This window comes from Haliotis rubra, unplaced genomic scaffold (assembly GCF_003918875.1).
Source record: "Haliotis rubra isolate DU_JTF1 unplaced genomic scaffold, ASM391887v1 Scf2474, whole genome shotgun sequence".
NCBI classification, from domain to species: Eukaryota; Metazoa; Mollusca; class Gastropoda; order Lepetellida; family Haliotidae; genus Haliotis; species Haliotis rubra.
In genome coordinates this window covers 19,984-35,739 of record NW_025766530.1, presented here as the reverse complement: position 1 = coordinate 35,739, position 15,756 = coordinate 19,984, and the positions used below count along the sequence as shown (strand labels likewise).

General features: G+C 43.7%; 1 protein-coding gene across 2 annotated transcripts; it reads right to left on the bottom strand.

The window, feature by feature from the left end:
- Positions 1-90: 90 nt before the first annotated feature.
- LOC124279172 (scavenger receptor cysteine-rich type 1 protein M130-like) lies at positions 91-15,401 on the bottom strand. Of its 2 annotated transcripts, none has more exons than XM_046714970.1 (5): positions 14,985-15,401; positions 12,809-12,956; positions 1,656-1,831; positions 932-1,066; positions 91-356 (listed from the first exon to the last, which is right to left on the bottom strand). In XM_046714970.1, exons 1-5 carry the CDS (start codon positions 15,037-15,039, stop codon positions 343-345), a joined length of 528 nt encoding a protein of 175 aa, XP_046570926.1. In that variant the 5' UTR covers positions 15,040-15,401; the 3' UTR covers positions 91-342. The 2 variants fall into 2 exon arrangements, with proteins under 2 accessions (XP_046570926.1, XP_046570927.1); XM_046714971.1 differs by lacking the exon at positions 14,985-15,401 and adding an exon at positions 13,086-13,208.
- Positions 15,402-15,756: the final 355 nt, after the last annotated feature.

Sequence of the window (15,756 nt, the reverse complement as noted above, 5' to 3'; positions counted from 1 at the left end):
CTGAAATATTGCCAAAGTGACTTTAAATTTTAACTCACTCACTCACTACTGTATCCTGTCTCGTAGATTGCGTACGTCTGAGTGATCAGCCTCTGTTTAGTAATAATGCAATCATATGGCCAGTAAACAATTGTGCCCCTTAGCAGACAATCCATTGATCAGTGTCACGAGCAATGATCCAAACCATACCTAGAGGAAAAGAAAAACACTCAACACCAACAGCTTCAGAACCACCACAGTTATTTGTTCCCCATGGCAGGTGCTTGCAGTCCTTTAGATCTGTGTCCAGCAGCGTGCACTGGACGTCATCTAGCCACATTTTATTGGTACTGCTTTCATCAATTACGTTTCCAATCCTGTAAAGGAAACATAAATAGAGGCCTTTTCGGAAAACTGAACCATCTTATTTTAGTGACATATTATGGTTGGTTAGATGGATTGGTTTGACGCTGCTTTGAACTGTTAAGCTTATATTTGGCGTGACAGCATGATGTGTGATGCAGACCGCAGATTTGTATCACTTTGGTGAAACCAAGGAGCGCGGGGCTGCTGCTGGCAAGCTTATAAATTCGGGTTTCGAACCCCGATCAGTGGAACAGCATGCAGCAGAAATCATCATCAGCGTGTCAGCATTTTACAACACGAGTCAAAGCTGTTCCATCTTTATTTGCACCAGTGTATAGGTGTTACAGATATAGATTTAATAAGTTGTTAAAAATGTAATTTCTAACCTTACTCGGCACTCTAAGTGATCGTTTTACATGCTATATCATTCCCTGTTTGAGATAATGAGTTTGAAATAAATTTCAAATAATTTGCCTGTGGCTTTGAACTTTTACAAAGTTAATAACCCTAGGTTGATATCTTTCAATGAAAGACTGTTTATTAATTAATTGTTTTTCGTGAAAGAAGATAATGAACTACCACTTACTGGTACCCCAGAGCCCTGCACACAACAGTAGCTTCCACTGCTCCAAAGCCATCATCACACACTGTTCCCCAGCTACCGGAGTGGAGTACCTGCAGGAGTCCATTTTGTAGCTTGTCAGCTTCATGGTTATGTCACCTGGTGAAGCAGCATAGCGAAAACATTAAATGTTCTCTTATACATTGTTCAAAACTGGATAGCCATAGACTAACTTTGAAACATTTCAGTATGCATATTTCATTTAATTTCGTTTATATGGGGATGAAACGAAGCATGGTGATAGTCAAATGTTCTGTAGACATAAAGCCAATACTGACTGCCCTCTCACACGACACGTATGTCTACATGGAGTGTGATCATATAAGTACCTGTTGTCACTTCCATAAACCTCCCTGGAACAGATGAATAAATCTACGGATTCCCTTTGCAGGACTCTCTCTCCCTTCTTTTTTCCAACGCATTTGTCAGATGTACCTGTGTCTGTGTCAACGAGGCACTGTCAATTCAATTATGATGAGAGCCAACAGTGGCACGAAGCGTTGTCGTGTTGAATCAAGTACTCTTTCGGTTGGGGAGATTTCTATTCTTTTCGAATTCATCTTTACGTATTCCTAATTCTGACCGAGAATAGACAGTGACCATGAACGAGTTGCACAAGAACAATAGTTAACTGATGAAAAGTATGCCCTTCGTATTCAAGTAAATATTTGACAAGATGTTTACTCACTTGGATCACATATGATGCCAACATCTTCAATGTGTTGACAATCGTGGACGCCCCATTTTCCGTGTGAACAGCTGGCCAAAGACGATTCTGTACCGGAGCAGCTCAAGTCATCCAACCAAATCCTCCCTCCTCCAAATCCAAACTCCTGAATCGCCCTTGGTGTGACGCCGCTTTTACTAAATGCACAAAGTTATAAATTCAAGAAATTGTCGTTCTTGTCCCCAAATTGTCCTGAAATTAAGGGTTACAGTTATGCGTCGGCACTACCTTAAACCTGTATCCTACAATGTACTATTGTCATACACATCTCACCCATCTTAGTATATATATGACATATTATTTCTCACCCGTTGAAGATATCACTGTGTAATAAATCTGCAATTTCTTTGAGTGGCATTTTAGAAGTTGGGAAGTACATTATAGAACAAACTCTATGGATAACAACCTATTTTATTCGTGAATGCGACGTTTCGATACAGATTCTTGTACCGTTGTCAAGCAGGAATGGAACATGAAGAAGGGGGATGTATATATACTGAATGTAAATCTCCAATGTTATTACGCACTGGTTGAAGTCATTGGGTCCCTTTTTTTCATATCCCCTAAAAAATCACATCAAACAGACTAATGGTGGCAATCATCAATGAAATATATTCATACGCATGACCACTGTTATGGCGGCGTGATGCACTCGTTCTTCAACATTGACATTTAGCGTTGTTTCACTAAAAATTTTACAATTTAGCGCATAACTTTAAAACTGTAGTACTTGCCTTGGCTTATAGTATCCATCCAGCGTCGCAGTACAGGAGGCGGTGTATTATTTCAGCATTTATTAATAGCAGCAGTAGGGCATTTAGAAGTAAATTGGTAAACATGTTCATAGCCAGTATTTACAATACTTGTGCACAACTTTAAACCCTAGCTTTCGCTTATAGGAACTAACCAGCACAGCAACGCACATGGCAGTGTTGTTCTTCCGCATCCCATAATAGCAGTTACGTCACTTCCAGAGTGACGTCACATCTGCAAGCATACGTCATATCCGTCCTTTCTATCCTTCTCCGGTCAAGTCGTACATTTTGCCTCTGCTAAATAATTCTCTCTAATCGCGTCGTGCTGTCAACTTAATTCGGAATTCTTTATCAAATACTAGTAATTGCGTTCGCTTCCATTTGGCTTCTTTTCTGTCCTCTTTTCATTCAACTTTTTTGACAAGTTTTAGTTGTAGATCACCACGTGCTATCACCATGCCTCCAAAGCGCAAGGCAGCACTCAACCACTCCGCCGTGAAGGGACGTGCTAGAGCGGCGAAACGACAGACAAAGGGGTACGGTCATCTGGTGCTTTCCCCATGAGCACTGCCCCCAGGCCTGTCAGGCCCAACAACCGGAGGCATCCCCTGCGGCGACCCCGCTGGCTCCATCAGTCAACGCACAAGGTATGTCTCCCTTTGATCATGTGAACATATTGCCCGAATTATTGATTCCTCGTGGCGATCAGGCACCGGTTGGTATACAGCCAGCTCAAGTAGCTCCCTCCACACCTCAGACGGGGTGTTTCAGCCAACCCCTCACAAACAACACACTCGTGAATGCAGACATGCTGCCACATCAGCAGCTTAGCTTTAGGGCTGAGACCATTGGTTTCCACCTAAAGCAGCAGGCGGTAAGGGAAAAATACACCGGGGGGAGTTTGTTGATATGAAATCCCTCTTACCAGCAGAAAACCAATCAGCTCAGGAGTGTCAGAATTTTACGATGGAGCTTGACCCTTCAGGCCAGGTAACATTTAGACCCAGGCAGCAGTCCACTCGTCAACTAAGCATTGGGTCTTGGACGTCAGCCTTTTTGACTTACATCAGTGTAGTCATTGAGCGTCAAACTGACGTAAATTACATACAGCAAATGTTGTCATACATGGAGACAATCCGTGGAGCTGCTGCTAAGTTCGGCGGTAACTGCTGGTCCCAATATGACACACAGTTTCGGCAGAAAATGGAGAGAGACCCATCACGCTCTTGGGGCGCAATTGATGGACAACTGTGGCTGCAGCTGATGCTTCCTAGCAATAAAGAGCAGACACACACACCTTCTGCCAGCTACTCCCAGCTACCCCCAACAGCGCACGCCTATTGAGGCTCTTTGTAGGAGCTTCAATCGTGCCATGTGTGATAGGGGACAGTCATGTCGTTATGCAGACAAATGCTCGGCATGCAACATAGGCGGCCATGGGGCATCGTCCTGTTTACGTGCCAAAAGCACAACACAGTCCCCGCACAAACCCCTAAGCGACCCACTGCCCTGCCAGCCAGGAATGCTTAGCATGGCCCCATCTCCAGTTAATGTTGTTTACTTGCGTCAGTGGCTGAAGCACTATCATTCAATCAACCCATTAGCAGCTGAGTTACTGGAACAAGGTTTTAGTCAGGGCTTTAGTTTAAAATATTCAGGGCCAAGGGTTGCTCGGGATGCGGTCAACCTTAAATCTGCGATCGAGCAGCCACTACTGGTGGAGCAGAAACTATGTAAAGAAATTCAGTTGGGTCGCATAGCGGGCCCATTCTTACACACAGACCAGTGGATTCCCTGATAGTTTCCCCAATCGGCTTGGTGCCTAAGAAAGCGGATTCATCTGTCCAGGGTGAGGCTGCCTTCCGCCTCATCCATCACTTGTCATATCCTGTAGGTTCATCGGTGAACGACTATATACCGCAGGAAGCATGCACAGTTCAGTACACCACCTTTGATCAGGCGGTAGCTATGATCCAAAATCTCGGCAGTGGGCATACATGTCTTTCCTCTCCTGCTGGTTGCACCGTCGGACTTTCAGCTGCTTGGCATGAAGTTTCAGGGAAAAGTTTTCATTAATAAATGTCTCCCCTTCGGCTGTTCCATTTCTTGTGCCCCATCGAGTCATTTAGCACTTTCATCGAATGGGCCATTAAGGCCGAAACGTGCAGCCAGGATATAGCTCATTATCTGGATGATTTTATCCTGGCTGCGGCGGATTTGAACACCTGCTCGCACATGCTCCAGACTTACCTTCAATTCGCCAATCGCCTGGGCGTGCCAATTGCACACCAAAACGGTGCAACCCACAACTTGTCTTTACATTCCTTGGTCTCACCATAGACACGGTGAGGGGGGAAATTAGGTTACCACAGGACAAGATAGCGCAACTGACTCATCAGTTATCTCAGCTGGTAGCGTCTCCATCCAAGAATCCGTCACTCTGCATACCCTGCAATCAATAGTAGGTAAGCTGAATTTTGTATGCAGGGCAATTCCCATGGGCCGTCCATTTCTGCGGCGTCTAATAGATGCTCAAAAGGGGCAAGCAAACCGCATCACAGAATACGCGTATCAGCGGGCATGCGACAGGACCTCGCACTATGGCTTCAGTTCCTTGCCGAGCATAACGGCACAACCTTATTCTTGGAACAAGGATGGGTTTCTACCCCATTTCTACAACTTTACACAGATGCAGCAGGAAGCATGGGGTTGTGGTGCATACTTCCAAGGCCACTGGGCCAATGCCAAGTGGCCAGACCTATGGCTACAACAAGGATGGGTGAAAGACTTGACATTCTTGGAGCTTTTCCCGATAGTCATGGCGTTGCGGATCTGGGGCAGCAGTTTGGCGAACAAAAGAGTGCTAATGTTTTGCGACAACCAGGCGGTGGTGAGTATTATCAATAGGCACACAGCAAAAGGGGAAAGGGTCATGAAACTGCTCAGGCGTATGGTCCTGATTTGCTTGCGAAACAACATCCACTTCAAGGCACGTTATATACCCTCACAGGATAACATAATAGCAGACGCTCTTTCGAGATTTCAGTGGTCATGGTTCCGAGCTGCAGCCCCTCAGGCGGATCAACAGGCCTCCGGAATCCCAGCGGACATCTGGCTCATCTAACAGCAGAAGTGCAAGCAGTCTGGTAGCCAACTCGATGGCGGCAAACACCTGGAGGGCATATGAGTCGGCAGTGCAGTCGCTGCGGGGTTTTCGGGCAGTGTACTCCCTGCCGGACCTATGGCCAGTCCCCTTTAGTTCATATGCTTCATTTTATAGCCTATCTCTCGTTATCAGGTAGGTCACCGAGCACGGCCCGCTCCTACGTTTCAGCCTTGTCGTCCAGCCATAAGCTCCATTCCTTGCAGTGCATAACTAATCATTTTCTAGTGCAGAAAGCCATTGCAGGGATGTCCATGTCGTCGGGGCATCCGGACAGGAGACAGCCTATTACAGTGGATCTGCTTGACGCCATTCTGCAACTCCATCCCACGGTTTGTAGGTCTTCATATGAAGCCCTGCTATTTGCTGCAGCATATCTACTGACATTTTCGTTTTTTTTCAAGGTAAGCGAGGTAGTGGCAGGTTCAAGTAACGACAAAATCACAGTTCGCAGTGTTGCTAACGGATGTATCTTTTGCTAGCGATCAATCCTACCTGGAGGTGGTACTACGGGCTTCCAAAACGGACTAACAAGGCTGGGGCACACGCATTGCCATCCAGGCAGTTCCAGCTTGTATGCTATGCCCTATCAAAGCCCTCACACGCTTTTTATCAGTGCGTCCACGAGCGGACGGGTACTTATTTGTCCACACAAACTCCGCCCCATTAACAAGATTTCAGTTTCAGGCAGTGCTGAAAAGGACTCTTCAAGCAGCAAAGGAACCCATTAATGTTAATCTGTATTCATCGTTTCGCATAGGGGCTGCAACCATGGCAGCATTGCAAGGCATACCGTCCAGAGCAAATACAGGAATTTGGGCGTTGGAGATCTAACGCGATACCAGTCATATATTCGCATTCCTCGCCTGAGCACACAAAGATAATTCGTGCATTTATGGGTTGCAGGGCCAGCTTGGGTGATCGGCTCTAGCTACATGGCGAGGCTGCAGAAACATCTGGGTCCGCAACGGAGCAACCTGGGCGTCGCCGGGGTGTGATCTGGTCGGCAAAGGGGGTCTCAAGTTGGCCGGCCTCAAAGGCAGGTTTGAGAGTCTCATTAGCGAGAGGGCCGATGCAGGTCATTCATTGTCATCCATCTCGAGTCGAATGACCTGTGGGGTTCCCTCCAAGACTCTTTTCACGTGATGTACGACGACCTACTCTACATCCGTCTGCGCTGCCCAGCTGCCACTATAGTCTGGTCGCCGATGCTGCCTCGGGTCGAGTGGCGCGGAGCCAACAACGTCCGTGTTGGCGGAAGAGGCGGAAGAAGCTGAATCGGCGGCTGAGGAATGTAGTACAGGGGGCAGCTGGGCGGCCGAGTTGTCTCATTCAACCCGACCCCCTACCACTTCCTAGATGGGGTCCACCGCACCAATCGCGGGTATGTCAGCTCAGCACCCGGCCGCGCTTAGCAGCACTTAGAGGCTGAAGCCTGCGCAAAAGGGGTAGTAACCTCATCAGCGTATCCTCAACCCCCAATCCAATCGCGAAATCTAATACGCTGTGGATGGCAGCCCGCGCGCTGTCCAGCAGCGGACAGTGTTAGGGTCTGTTGGCATGGTGCCGACGGGACTAACCAGCAGTGCTGCTACAACTAGGGATACTTGGCATCTGCTTTCACAGCGGCAGCCCAAACCTTCCTGCCTGCTGTCTCCGCGGGAGGAAGTACCAAAGTTTCCCATGCTTTACCCGTCTGCTTTGCCACGGCGGAGGGCCGCAATTAGCTATCATAATGCGCATTCGGTCCCGTCGGCGCCATCCACACCTCTGCTCTTTGTCATCCACACATCTGTCTTGTTTAGTCTGTTCACTGGATTCCTTTATTCTTATCTATTTCCGACCATATCATAATATCAATTGGAAGGTCTGCATATAATGACATTTAGCGTTGTTTCGCTAAATGGGTTTATGGGCAGCATTTACAATTCAGCGCATAACTTTAAACTGTAGTAATTTGCCTTGGCTTATAATATCCATCCAGCGTCGCAGTACAGGAGGCGGTGTATTATTTCAGCATTTATTAATAGCAGCAGTAGGGCATTTAGAAGTAAATTGGTAAACATGTTCATAGCCAGTATTTACAATACTTGTGCACAACTTTAAACCCTAGCTTTCGCTTATAGGAACTAACCAGCACAGTAACGCACATGGCAGTGTTGTTCTTCCGCATCCCATAATAGCAGTTACGTCACTTCCGGAGTGACGTCACATCTGCAAGCATACGTCATATCCGTCCTTTCTATCCTTCATGCTCTCCGGTCAAGTCTTACATTTTGCCTCTGCTAAATAATTCCCACCCACCCGTCCCTTCAGAGGGCAATACCGTGTTTGGGGGAGGGGGGCGCGGAGGTTGGTAATTTTTTACTTTTAAGTCACCATTGTACAGAACAGACACAAGCTGTACCAAGATCCAACTTCTTAATAAAATAGGTGCAGTGGGCATGGTGCCGACGGGACTAAGCAGCAGTGCTGCTACAACTAGGGATACTTGGCATCTGCTTTCACAGTGGCAGCCCAAACCTTCCTGCCTGCTGTCTCCGCGGGAGGAAGTACCAAAGTTTCCCATGCTTTACCCGTCTGCTTTGCCACGGCGGAGGGCCGCAATTAGCTATCATACGCATTCGGTCCCGTCGGCGCCATCCACACCCTCCGCTCTTTGTCATCCACACATCTGTCTTGTTTAGTCTGTTCACTGGATTCCTTTATTCTTATCTATTTCCGACCATATCATAATATCAATTGGAAGGTTCAGCATATAATGACATTTAGCGTTGTTTCGCTTAATGGGTTTATGGGCAGCATTTACAATTCAGCGCATAACTTTAAACTGTAGTAATTTGCCTTGGCTTATAGTATCCATCCAGCGTCGCAGTACAGGAGGCGGTGTATTATTTCAGCATTTATTAATAGCAGCAGTAGGGCATTTAGAAGTAAATTGGTAAACATGTTCATAGCCAGTATTTACAATACTTGTGCACAACTTTAAACCCTAGCTTTCGCTTATAGGAACTAACCAGCACAGCAACGCACATGGCAGTGTTGTTCTTCCGCATCCCATAATAGCAGTTACGTCACTTCCGGAGTGACGTCACATCTGCAAGCATACGTCATATCCGTCCTTTCTATCCTTCATGCTCTCCGGTCAAGTCGTACATTTTGCCTCTGCTAAATAATTCCCACCCACCCGTCCCTTCAGAGGGCAATACCGTGTTTGGGGGGAGGTGGGCGCGAGGTTTGTCATTTTGACTTTTAAGTCACCATTGTACAGAACAGACACAAGCTGTACCAAGATCCAACTTCTTACTAAAATAGGTGCGGTGGGCATGGTGCCGACGGGACTAAGCAGCAGCGCTGCTACAACTAGGGATACTTGGCATCTGCTTTCACAGCGACAGCCCAAACCTTCCTGCCTGCTGTCTCCGCGGGAGGAAGTACCAAAGTTTCCCATGCTTTACCCGTCGCATTGCCACGGCGGAGGGCCGCAATTAGCTATCATACGCATTCGGTCCCGTCGGCGCCATCCACACCGCACTCTTTGTCATCCACACATCTGTCTTGTTTAGTCTGTTCACTGGATTCCTTTATTCTTATCTATTTCCGACGATCATAATATCAATTGGAAGGTCTGCATATAAGAACTCTGAGATATTATTTTGCTAATGTTGGGTGAGTAATATACAAAATGCAAAACGATATCGCGTGTAATACCATATTTATGGAACGAACGAATGATTTGGTATCTAACGTGCGAAACGGAACATTGTTTAGTATTCTCCTTTTCCGTTACTCAAAGAGAGATGTTTTGTGACACACAAACAACAAATAGAATAAGCGTTAAAACTTTTACAGCCGCGAATTGAAATGTTATTGCGTGCAAAGACAAAAGTTTCAAGGTATGGTAACGATCAACGGTCCTGACATATGTACATGCGTTTGTCCACCTTGTGCATTGATGCAGGAGTGGCACTTTGCCTCATAGAGGCCACAAAAGTTAAAGTTGATGAAAGTCCTCTGGAAGATCATTCTATATGCGAGAAGGATTTGAACGAATTCTTGCAGCAATATTGAAAAAATTCGGATGACGTCATAAACGTAGGATCATTTCATCCCATACATCATTGTCTGGTGATCAATCCGAGGATTTTGCGAAAACTGATGACGTCGACGTCGATATCCTTGCGTCAAATCGCCGCCGCTTGGGCTGGCGTCTTGCACCAAGGCCGTAGACCTGAACTGTTCTTACAGATACACTTCTGTTGTCAGGTATGGTACGGGGTGTGAGGTAGGGTGGGCGAGAATACCGGTTAACCGGGTATATTGCATTCGAACTTCGCAATACCATATATTGCGGTACACTTTTCGCAAACCGGTTCACCCGATACGATGGACAATTTCCGTGGCCATGATCGGTAATTTTCGTGATGTAGTTAAAAAATCCCAATAAGATTTGTATTTCCTTTACATCATTATACATGACTAGTTTTGAGAATGTTTATTGGGCATTCGCATCTGTGCCCTGGCAGTGGCCAGTGGCATTGTTTCAAATGAAAGGAAAACACTAATTTCACTACCTTAGTTAACCCATTGAACACCTGGCAGTAGGCGCGTCAAAATGATATACAATTGTAGGAACCTACCTAACATATGATTCATTTATTAAATCCATTACTTTTCACAATGTCTGAAAACACTTCTAGTTTTCAAATGAACATATATCATCGACAGATTTAGAATTATATAATATTTTTCGCAATGTTATTGAACAAAACCGATTCTCGCACACGTCCACATCAAAGTTGTCAAAGAGCAAAGTAACAATGTTTCGAGGAATTAATTAAACAAATTGAATAAACTAAAGAATATCATCAACAACAGTACTCATAAAAGTTGTCATACGGATATTATAAGTTACTATTTTCCATCTTTTGGTGCGATCATGAAATGTTAGTCAAATAACATTTCGGGTTTCGTCGCCTAGAACTTCACGCCTCAGACACGATGTTTAATGCTAAATATAAAATATATGCTTGAAGCATTTTGTCACAGGTCATCACCTAGCACGACACGACAACTAACTTCCATAAGGTGGTGATTTTGTGCGTAACCCGTTCCGAAATGCAAACATTTATAACAACTCGTGTCATTCCGGCAGGCCGGACGTCGACTGTACCCTCTCGTGGCCATGTTCACGACTTGGCATTGTGTAAGCGCAAACAGGCACGGAGATGAAAACAGTTTAGGAATATTTCCAAACATGGCTACTCCAAGAAAGTCACTTTACATAAGTTTCTTATGTCGTTAACAAATATCAGTAAAAAGATAATTTTATAATCCCGGAACTAATAATGAAAATCGATAATCCCAAAGAAACTATTTTGTAACTACTCGCCTCTTTCCGTGACCTACGCTATTCGGCTTGTCCGGCATAACACGAATTGGTCACAAATGCATTTGACTAATTTCACATTTTAGTATTTGGCGCGATTTTATTGATTGCCACGAGTTTGGAAATAATGGCGTACTATACAGGTACGAGTCTCCTTGTATGTCACGAAAAGAGGCGAGTAGTTACGAATGTTATAACAGATTGTGGCGAAAAAGCGTTATTAGAAACCAATGTTTAACCAATAAAATCGCTTCTTACAACTGCGAGAAACTCCTGTTACTCCTAGTTATTCATAAAAAACGGAAGCATTTGTTACCGAGCGGAAAGCCACTGTTATCGGGAAATAGCCGACCATACATATTATTTCAGAAATCTTTTTATAATATTTTTCAGATTACGTAAAAATGAAAATATAGAAGAAACAGGTAAGGGATATTATGACATGTTACAAATGCACAAAATCGCTGCATTTGTTGCTTCATTCGTGGTTTAACTGGACATTATAATTTGTAAGCTTTCATTTTCATTAAAATTTAACTTATTTAAATTGTTGTTGTATTATTTGAATAGTATGATACAAAAATAAATTTCATATTTATAAATATGTTGGTATTAAACCTTTCAAATGGTGCATGACATGTAGCAGTAATAATGTTTTACAGGCTGATATTTTCCTTGATAAACATAGGCCTCATCTATGACCTCAGAGTCTCTGGGAACTCGGTGTCATGGCAGTAAAAGCCCCTGGTTGACTGGTGTTGAAAGAGTTAAACCATGTGTCACACTTTCACAAATATATTGCAATACGTATTGCAATACGCCAAGACATATCACAATATGTCGCAATAAGAAAATTTTATGCGATACCCAACCCTAGTGTGAGGGTTGCTGGCAGGAACCTGTGTCAGAGGTGCATGGTTCGAATCCATCACACTTTACTTGTGGTGGTTACTGATGAGTGGCCACTATTGAATGGTCAACGCCGCCAACGTGCCAACATATGTGCCAAACGTTGTTTCTATAGACATTGAATCGACGTTTTTCTGACTTCTGCAATATTAAAGACTTCATTGACTGGGAAAATTGATACGTGTCTGGATGTCTGGCATTTTAATGAATATATATCATGTTTCTTGAAAATTTCGAACAGTTGCCAGGTGGTTCTTCTTCGACTATTTACCCGTGAAGGTCTGGGTTAGAATATTGATCTTCAGTAACCCATGCTTGTCGTAAGAGGCGAGTAACGGGATCGGGTGATCAGGCTCGCTGACTTGGTTGACACATGTCATCGGTTCCCAATTGTGCAGATCGATGCTCATGCTGTTGATCACTGTATTACCTGGTCCAGACTCGATTATTTACACACCGCTGCCATATAGCTGGAATATTGCTGTGTGCGGCGTAAAACTAAACTCACTCACTCTTTGACTATTTTAGTGCACCCATTCTCTGATTCAAATCTAAAAATTCATTCATGAGACTACCAGGTCACAATAACCTTTGAGCATATGATCACCTATGTTCCTGTGATACATGCCTCAGGATATCACACGAGTACTGTTATAACATACAGCATTACTATTCTCATACATACTTCACTTATCTCAATTTATCACACTTACTTTTATAACACGATATGATTCTATTGTCACGCGCCTGACCTATCTCTAGTGTCTTCTACAGTCATGCATACACACTGCACAAACTCCCCATAGACACGTATGTCTTACGTAGTTGTTTAACATCAATATTCTAGCTATATGACAATATACCCTAAAAAGACGAGATATATTCAGACATGTCTTACTATAGTCCTAGTTGTCTGCAGGCCACTTTAGCTTCATCGGTATCAAAGCCATCGTCACACACAGTGCCCCATGTGCCGTTATAGTACACCTCAAGTCTCCCAACACCGTTGTCCAGTGGGGACACGAGTCGGATTGTCTGGCCAAACACTGAAAATATAAGATGATTTGTCAGTATGAAACAACATTGACAGAAACACTTCTTTACATCCATAATGACAGAACATAAATAAATTCTAGCGAATTACAAAAGATTAGACACATTTGCCTGAAACCTACCACTGCAAGACACACTTGTAAGAAGAAGTATATAAGCTGTCGCCCACTTCGTCATGTTGAATGCAAGATGGCGTGTTTCTGGCTATGGTCGACGGGTGAATATCGTATAGCATACACTCTGACATGAGAGATAGGAAGCCACGCTTATTATCGAGTGGGTGTCTTTGTGTGTGCATGTAGTTCTTCCTGGTTGATAACATAACTGTGTCTAACATGAGAACAATCCAGGTGATTAGGACATGCAGAGTACAGCCATGACTTGCAACTGTGTGAATTCATTCCAGTATTTACCTTGATAGAATGAGGGCAAGTGTGCATTGAGGTTGGAGCCTTTGGGGATCAAAACGTGGACAGGGTATATGACAAAATTCATAAAGTACGCACGACTCAGTTGCCGCACAACAGCACGGGAGGAAGCAAAAGTCTGTCAAACTTTGAACAAAACCATTGAAACAATAACGTCATTAGGTGAAACGGGTTTCTTTCTTCTCGGTCACTATGACAGCGCTTCGTAATATATTTACATCCAGTGAAAGATGTCAAAATGGCCGATACGAAAACAACGGCACCGGAATTATATTGGAAGTTATTCGCGAAAATTCGTCGATAGCAGCTATTTGCCATCATTGATGAATAGGCCAATCATTGAAACTTGATTAAATGACAGTCATGGATGAAGTATGTTGTATAATTAGCACTGGTATATAGTGTGCAATGAATGGCTAGTTATTAGCGTTAGTATCTATATTAGCTTAACATCAGCTATATTTACCCGTGAAGGTCCGGGTTAGAATATTGATCTTCAGTAACCCATGCTTGTCGTAAGAGGCGACTAACGGGATCGGGTGGTCAGGCTCGCTGACTTGGTTGATACATATCATCGGTTCCCATTGATGCTCATGTCGTTGATCACTGGATTGTCTGGTCCGGACTCGATTATTTACAGATCGCCGCCATATAGCTGGAATATTGCTGAGTGCGGTGTAAAACTAAACTAACTCACTCACTTACATCAGCTATTACTTTCAACGAGTTTTATAGTTTTAGGGTTTTTTTGCATTTTAATGGAGATGTGCCACGTTCTCCATGTTTTGATTGGGTTTGTCTTTACCTGTCCCTTTTTTAACTCAAGCCCAAATGTTTTGAATGACCCTGTTGTTAGCTGTGTGTGGTTGTCTCATGCAGCTCGGTCACCACTGTCGACAACACGTGAAGGGATACAGGAGACTTTTTACATTCATGGTACGTTTCAACAAAACACATCTTTTCATAGTTAAGACTATGTAGATATACATTTTACATGTAAACTAAATGGGATGTTTTGCAAGAAATGTGGTCAATGTCTGGGTATCTAGGACTGGCAATTATTTTAATATCTTTTATGAAACAACTTTCATACATATGGTAAATGCATTTTGTGTCGACATTTATGATAAGTATGGAATATGCATGGCTGGTATTGCATTGTGTTTTATGGCTGGAATATGGTCGGGTGTGCAGATATGCATGTAGTGTGTCACCGATGTAGTGATATGGCCCACCAGTTTTACATTATCTGCGAGTATTACGGGTATTACGACATCTGTAGGCGTTACGATGATGCATTGATGTAGCGTAGGCTGTGCAGTTGTAGGCAACAAAGCCTACACCTCGGGTTCGTTTACCCATGCTCAAATAGAAAGAGGTGACATTATGTTACCAATTCGTTACGTTTTACACGCAAAATTTGGGATATATATGCAGGTAATCCACAAACTCTGCATTCAGCATAATATTCTTACGACAATTAGAATTGTAAATATGTATAGACCTAAGTAAATGTGTGATTTATGTGACATGCATATTTGGAATTGAATGACAGATGTAACATCATGATAAGTGAATAAAAAGGGCACCTACAACTAACAGTCAGCGCAGCTAGAAGCATCAAATGAATCTCCAGCCTCTTGCCCATTATTGCCACAGCATCAGATCATCAAGTTGTACAAGTAGATCATAATATCCCGATTTGTTCTCCACCTTAGTATCCCCGGATCACAGCTCAGTAAGCAGTGACTAGACAGTATTTGTCTATTTAAGTATTGAACTTCCTGGTCGAGCCTCACTGGGTACAAACAGGTTTATCTGTGATTCATCTGGAGCACGCGTACACTAATGTGGATATACTGCCGCTGCCTTGTCGAGCAGTAATCTTGATAAGATGATCTATTCAACTCACGAAACTGTTGTCACACACCCGGATAATTTGAGATCCGTGACGATCCGGATTCGAAAAACACATGCTTGACCAAAGACATGACTCACATTGTCGGGTTGTCAGACTCACTGGCTTGGTTGACTCTATGTCGTAGACCAACTGCATAGATCGATATTTATGCTGTTGATCACGAGATTGTCTGGTCCAAAATTATCCGTTACAGGCCGCTATGACTAATATTGCTGAGTGTGACGTTAAACAACACGTATAAAACTGATTAATTTAAGACATGAATAATGTTCTCGACATGCATCAGTTCATTAGTTTATATGTTTTCATTCTTGCTCATTGCAAAGCGTTTGCCTTCATGCATCTTTTGAATATTTGCAAATGCAAAAAGACCCGTTAACATATAATAACTTAGCATTTGCGTTTTGGGTTGTTTTGTATATTATTTTACTGTGTGGGGAATTG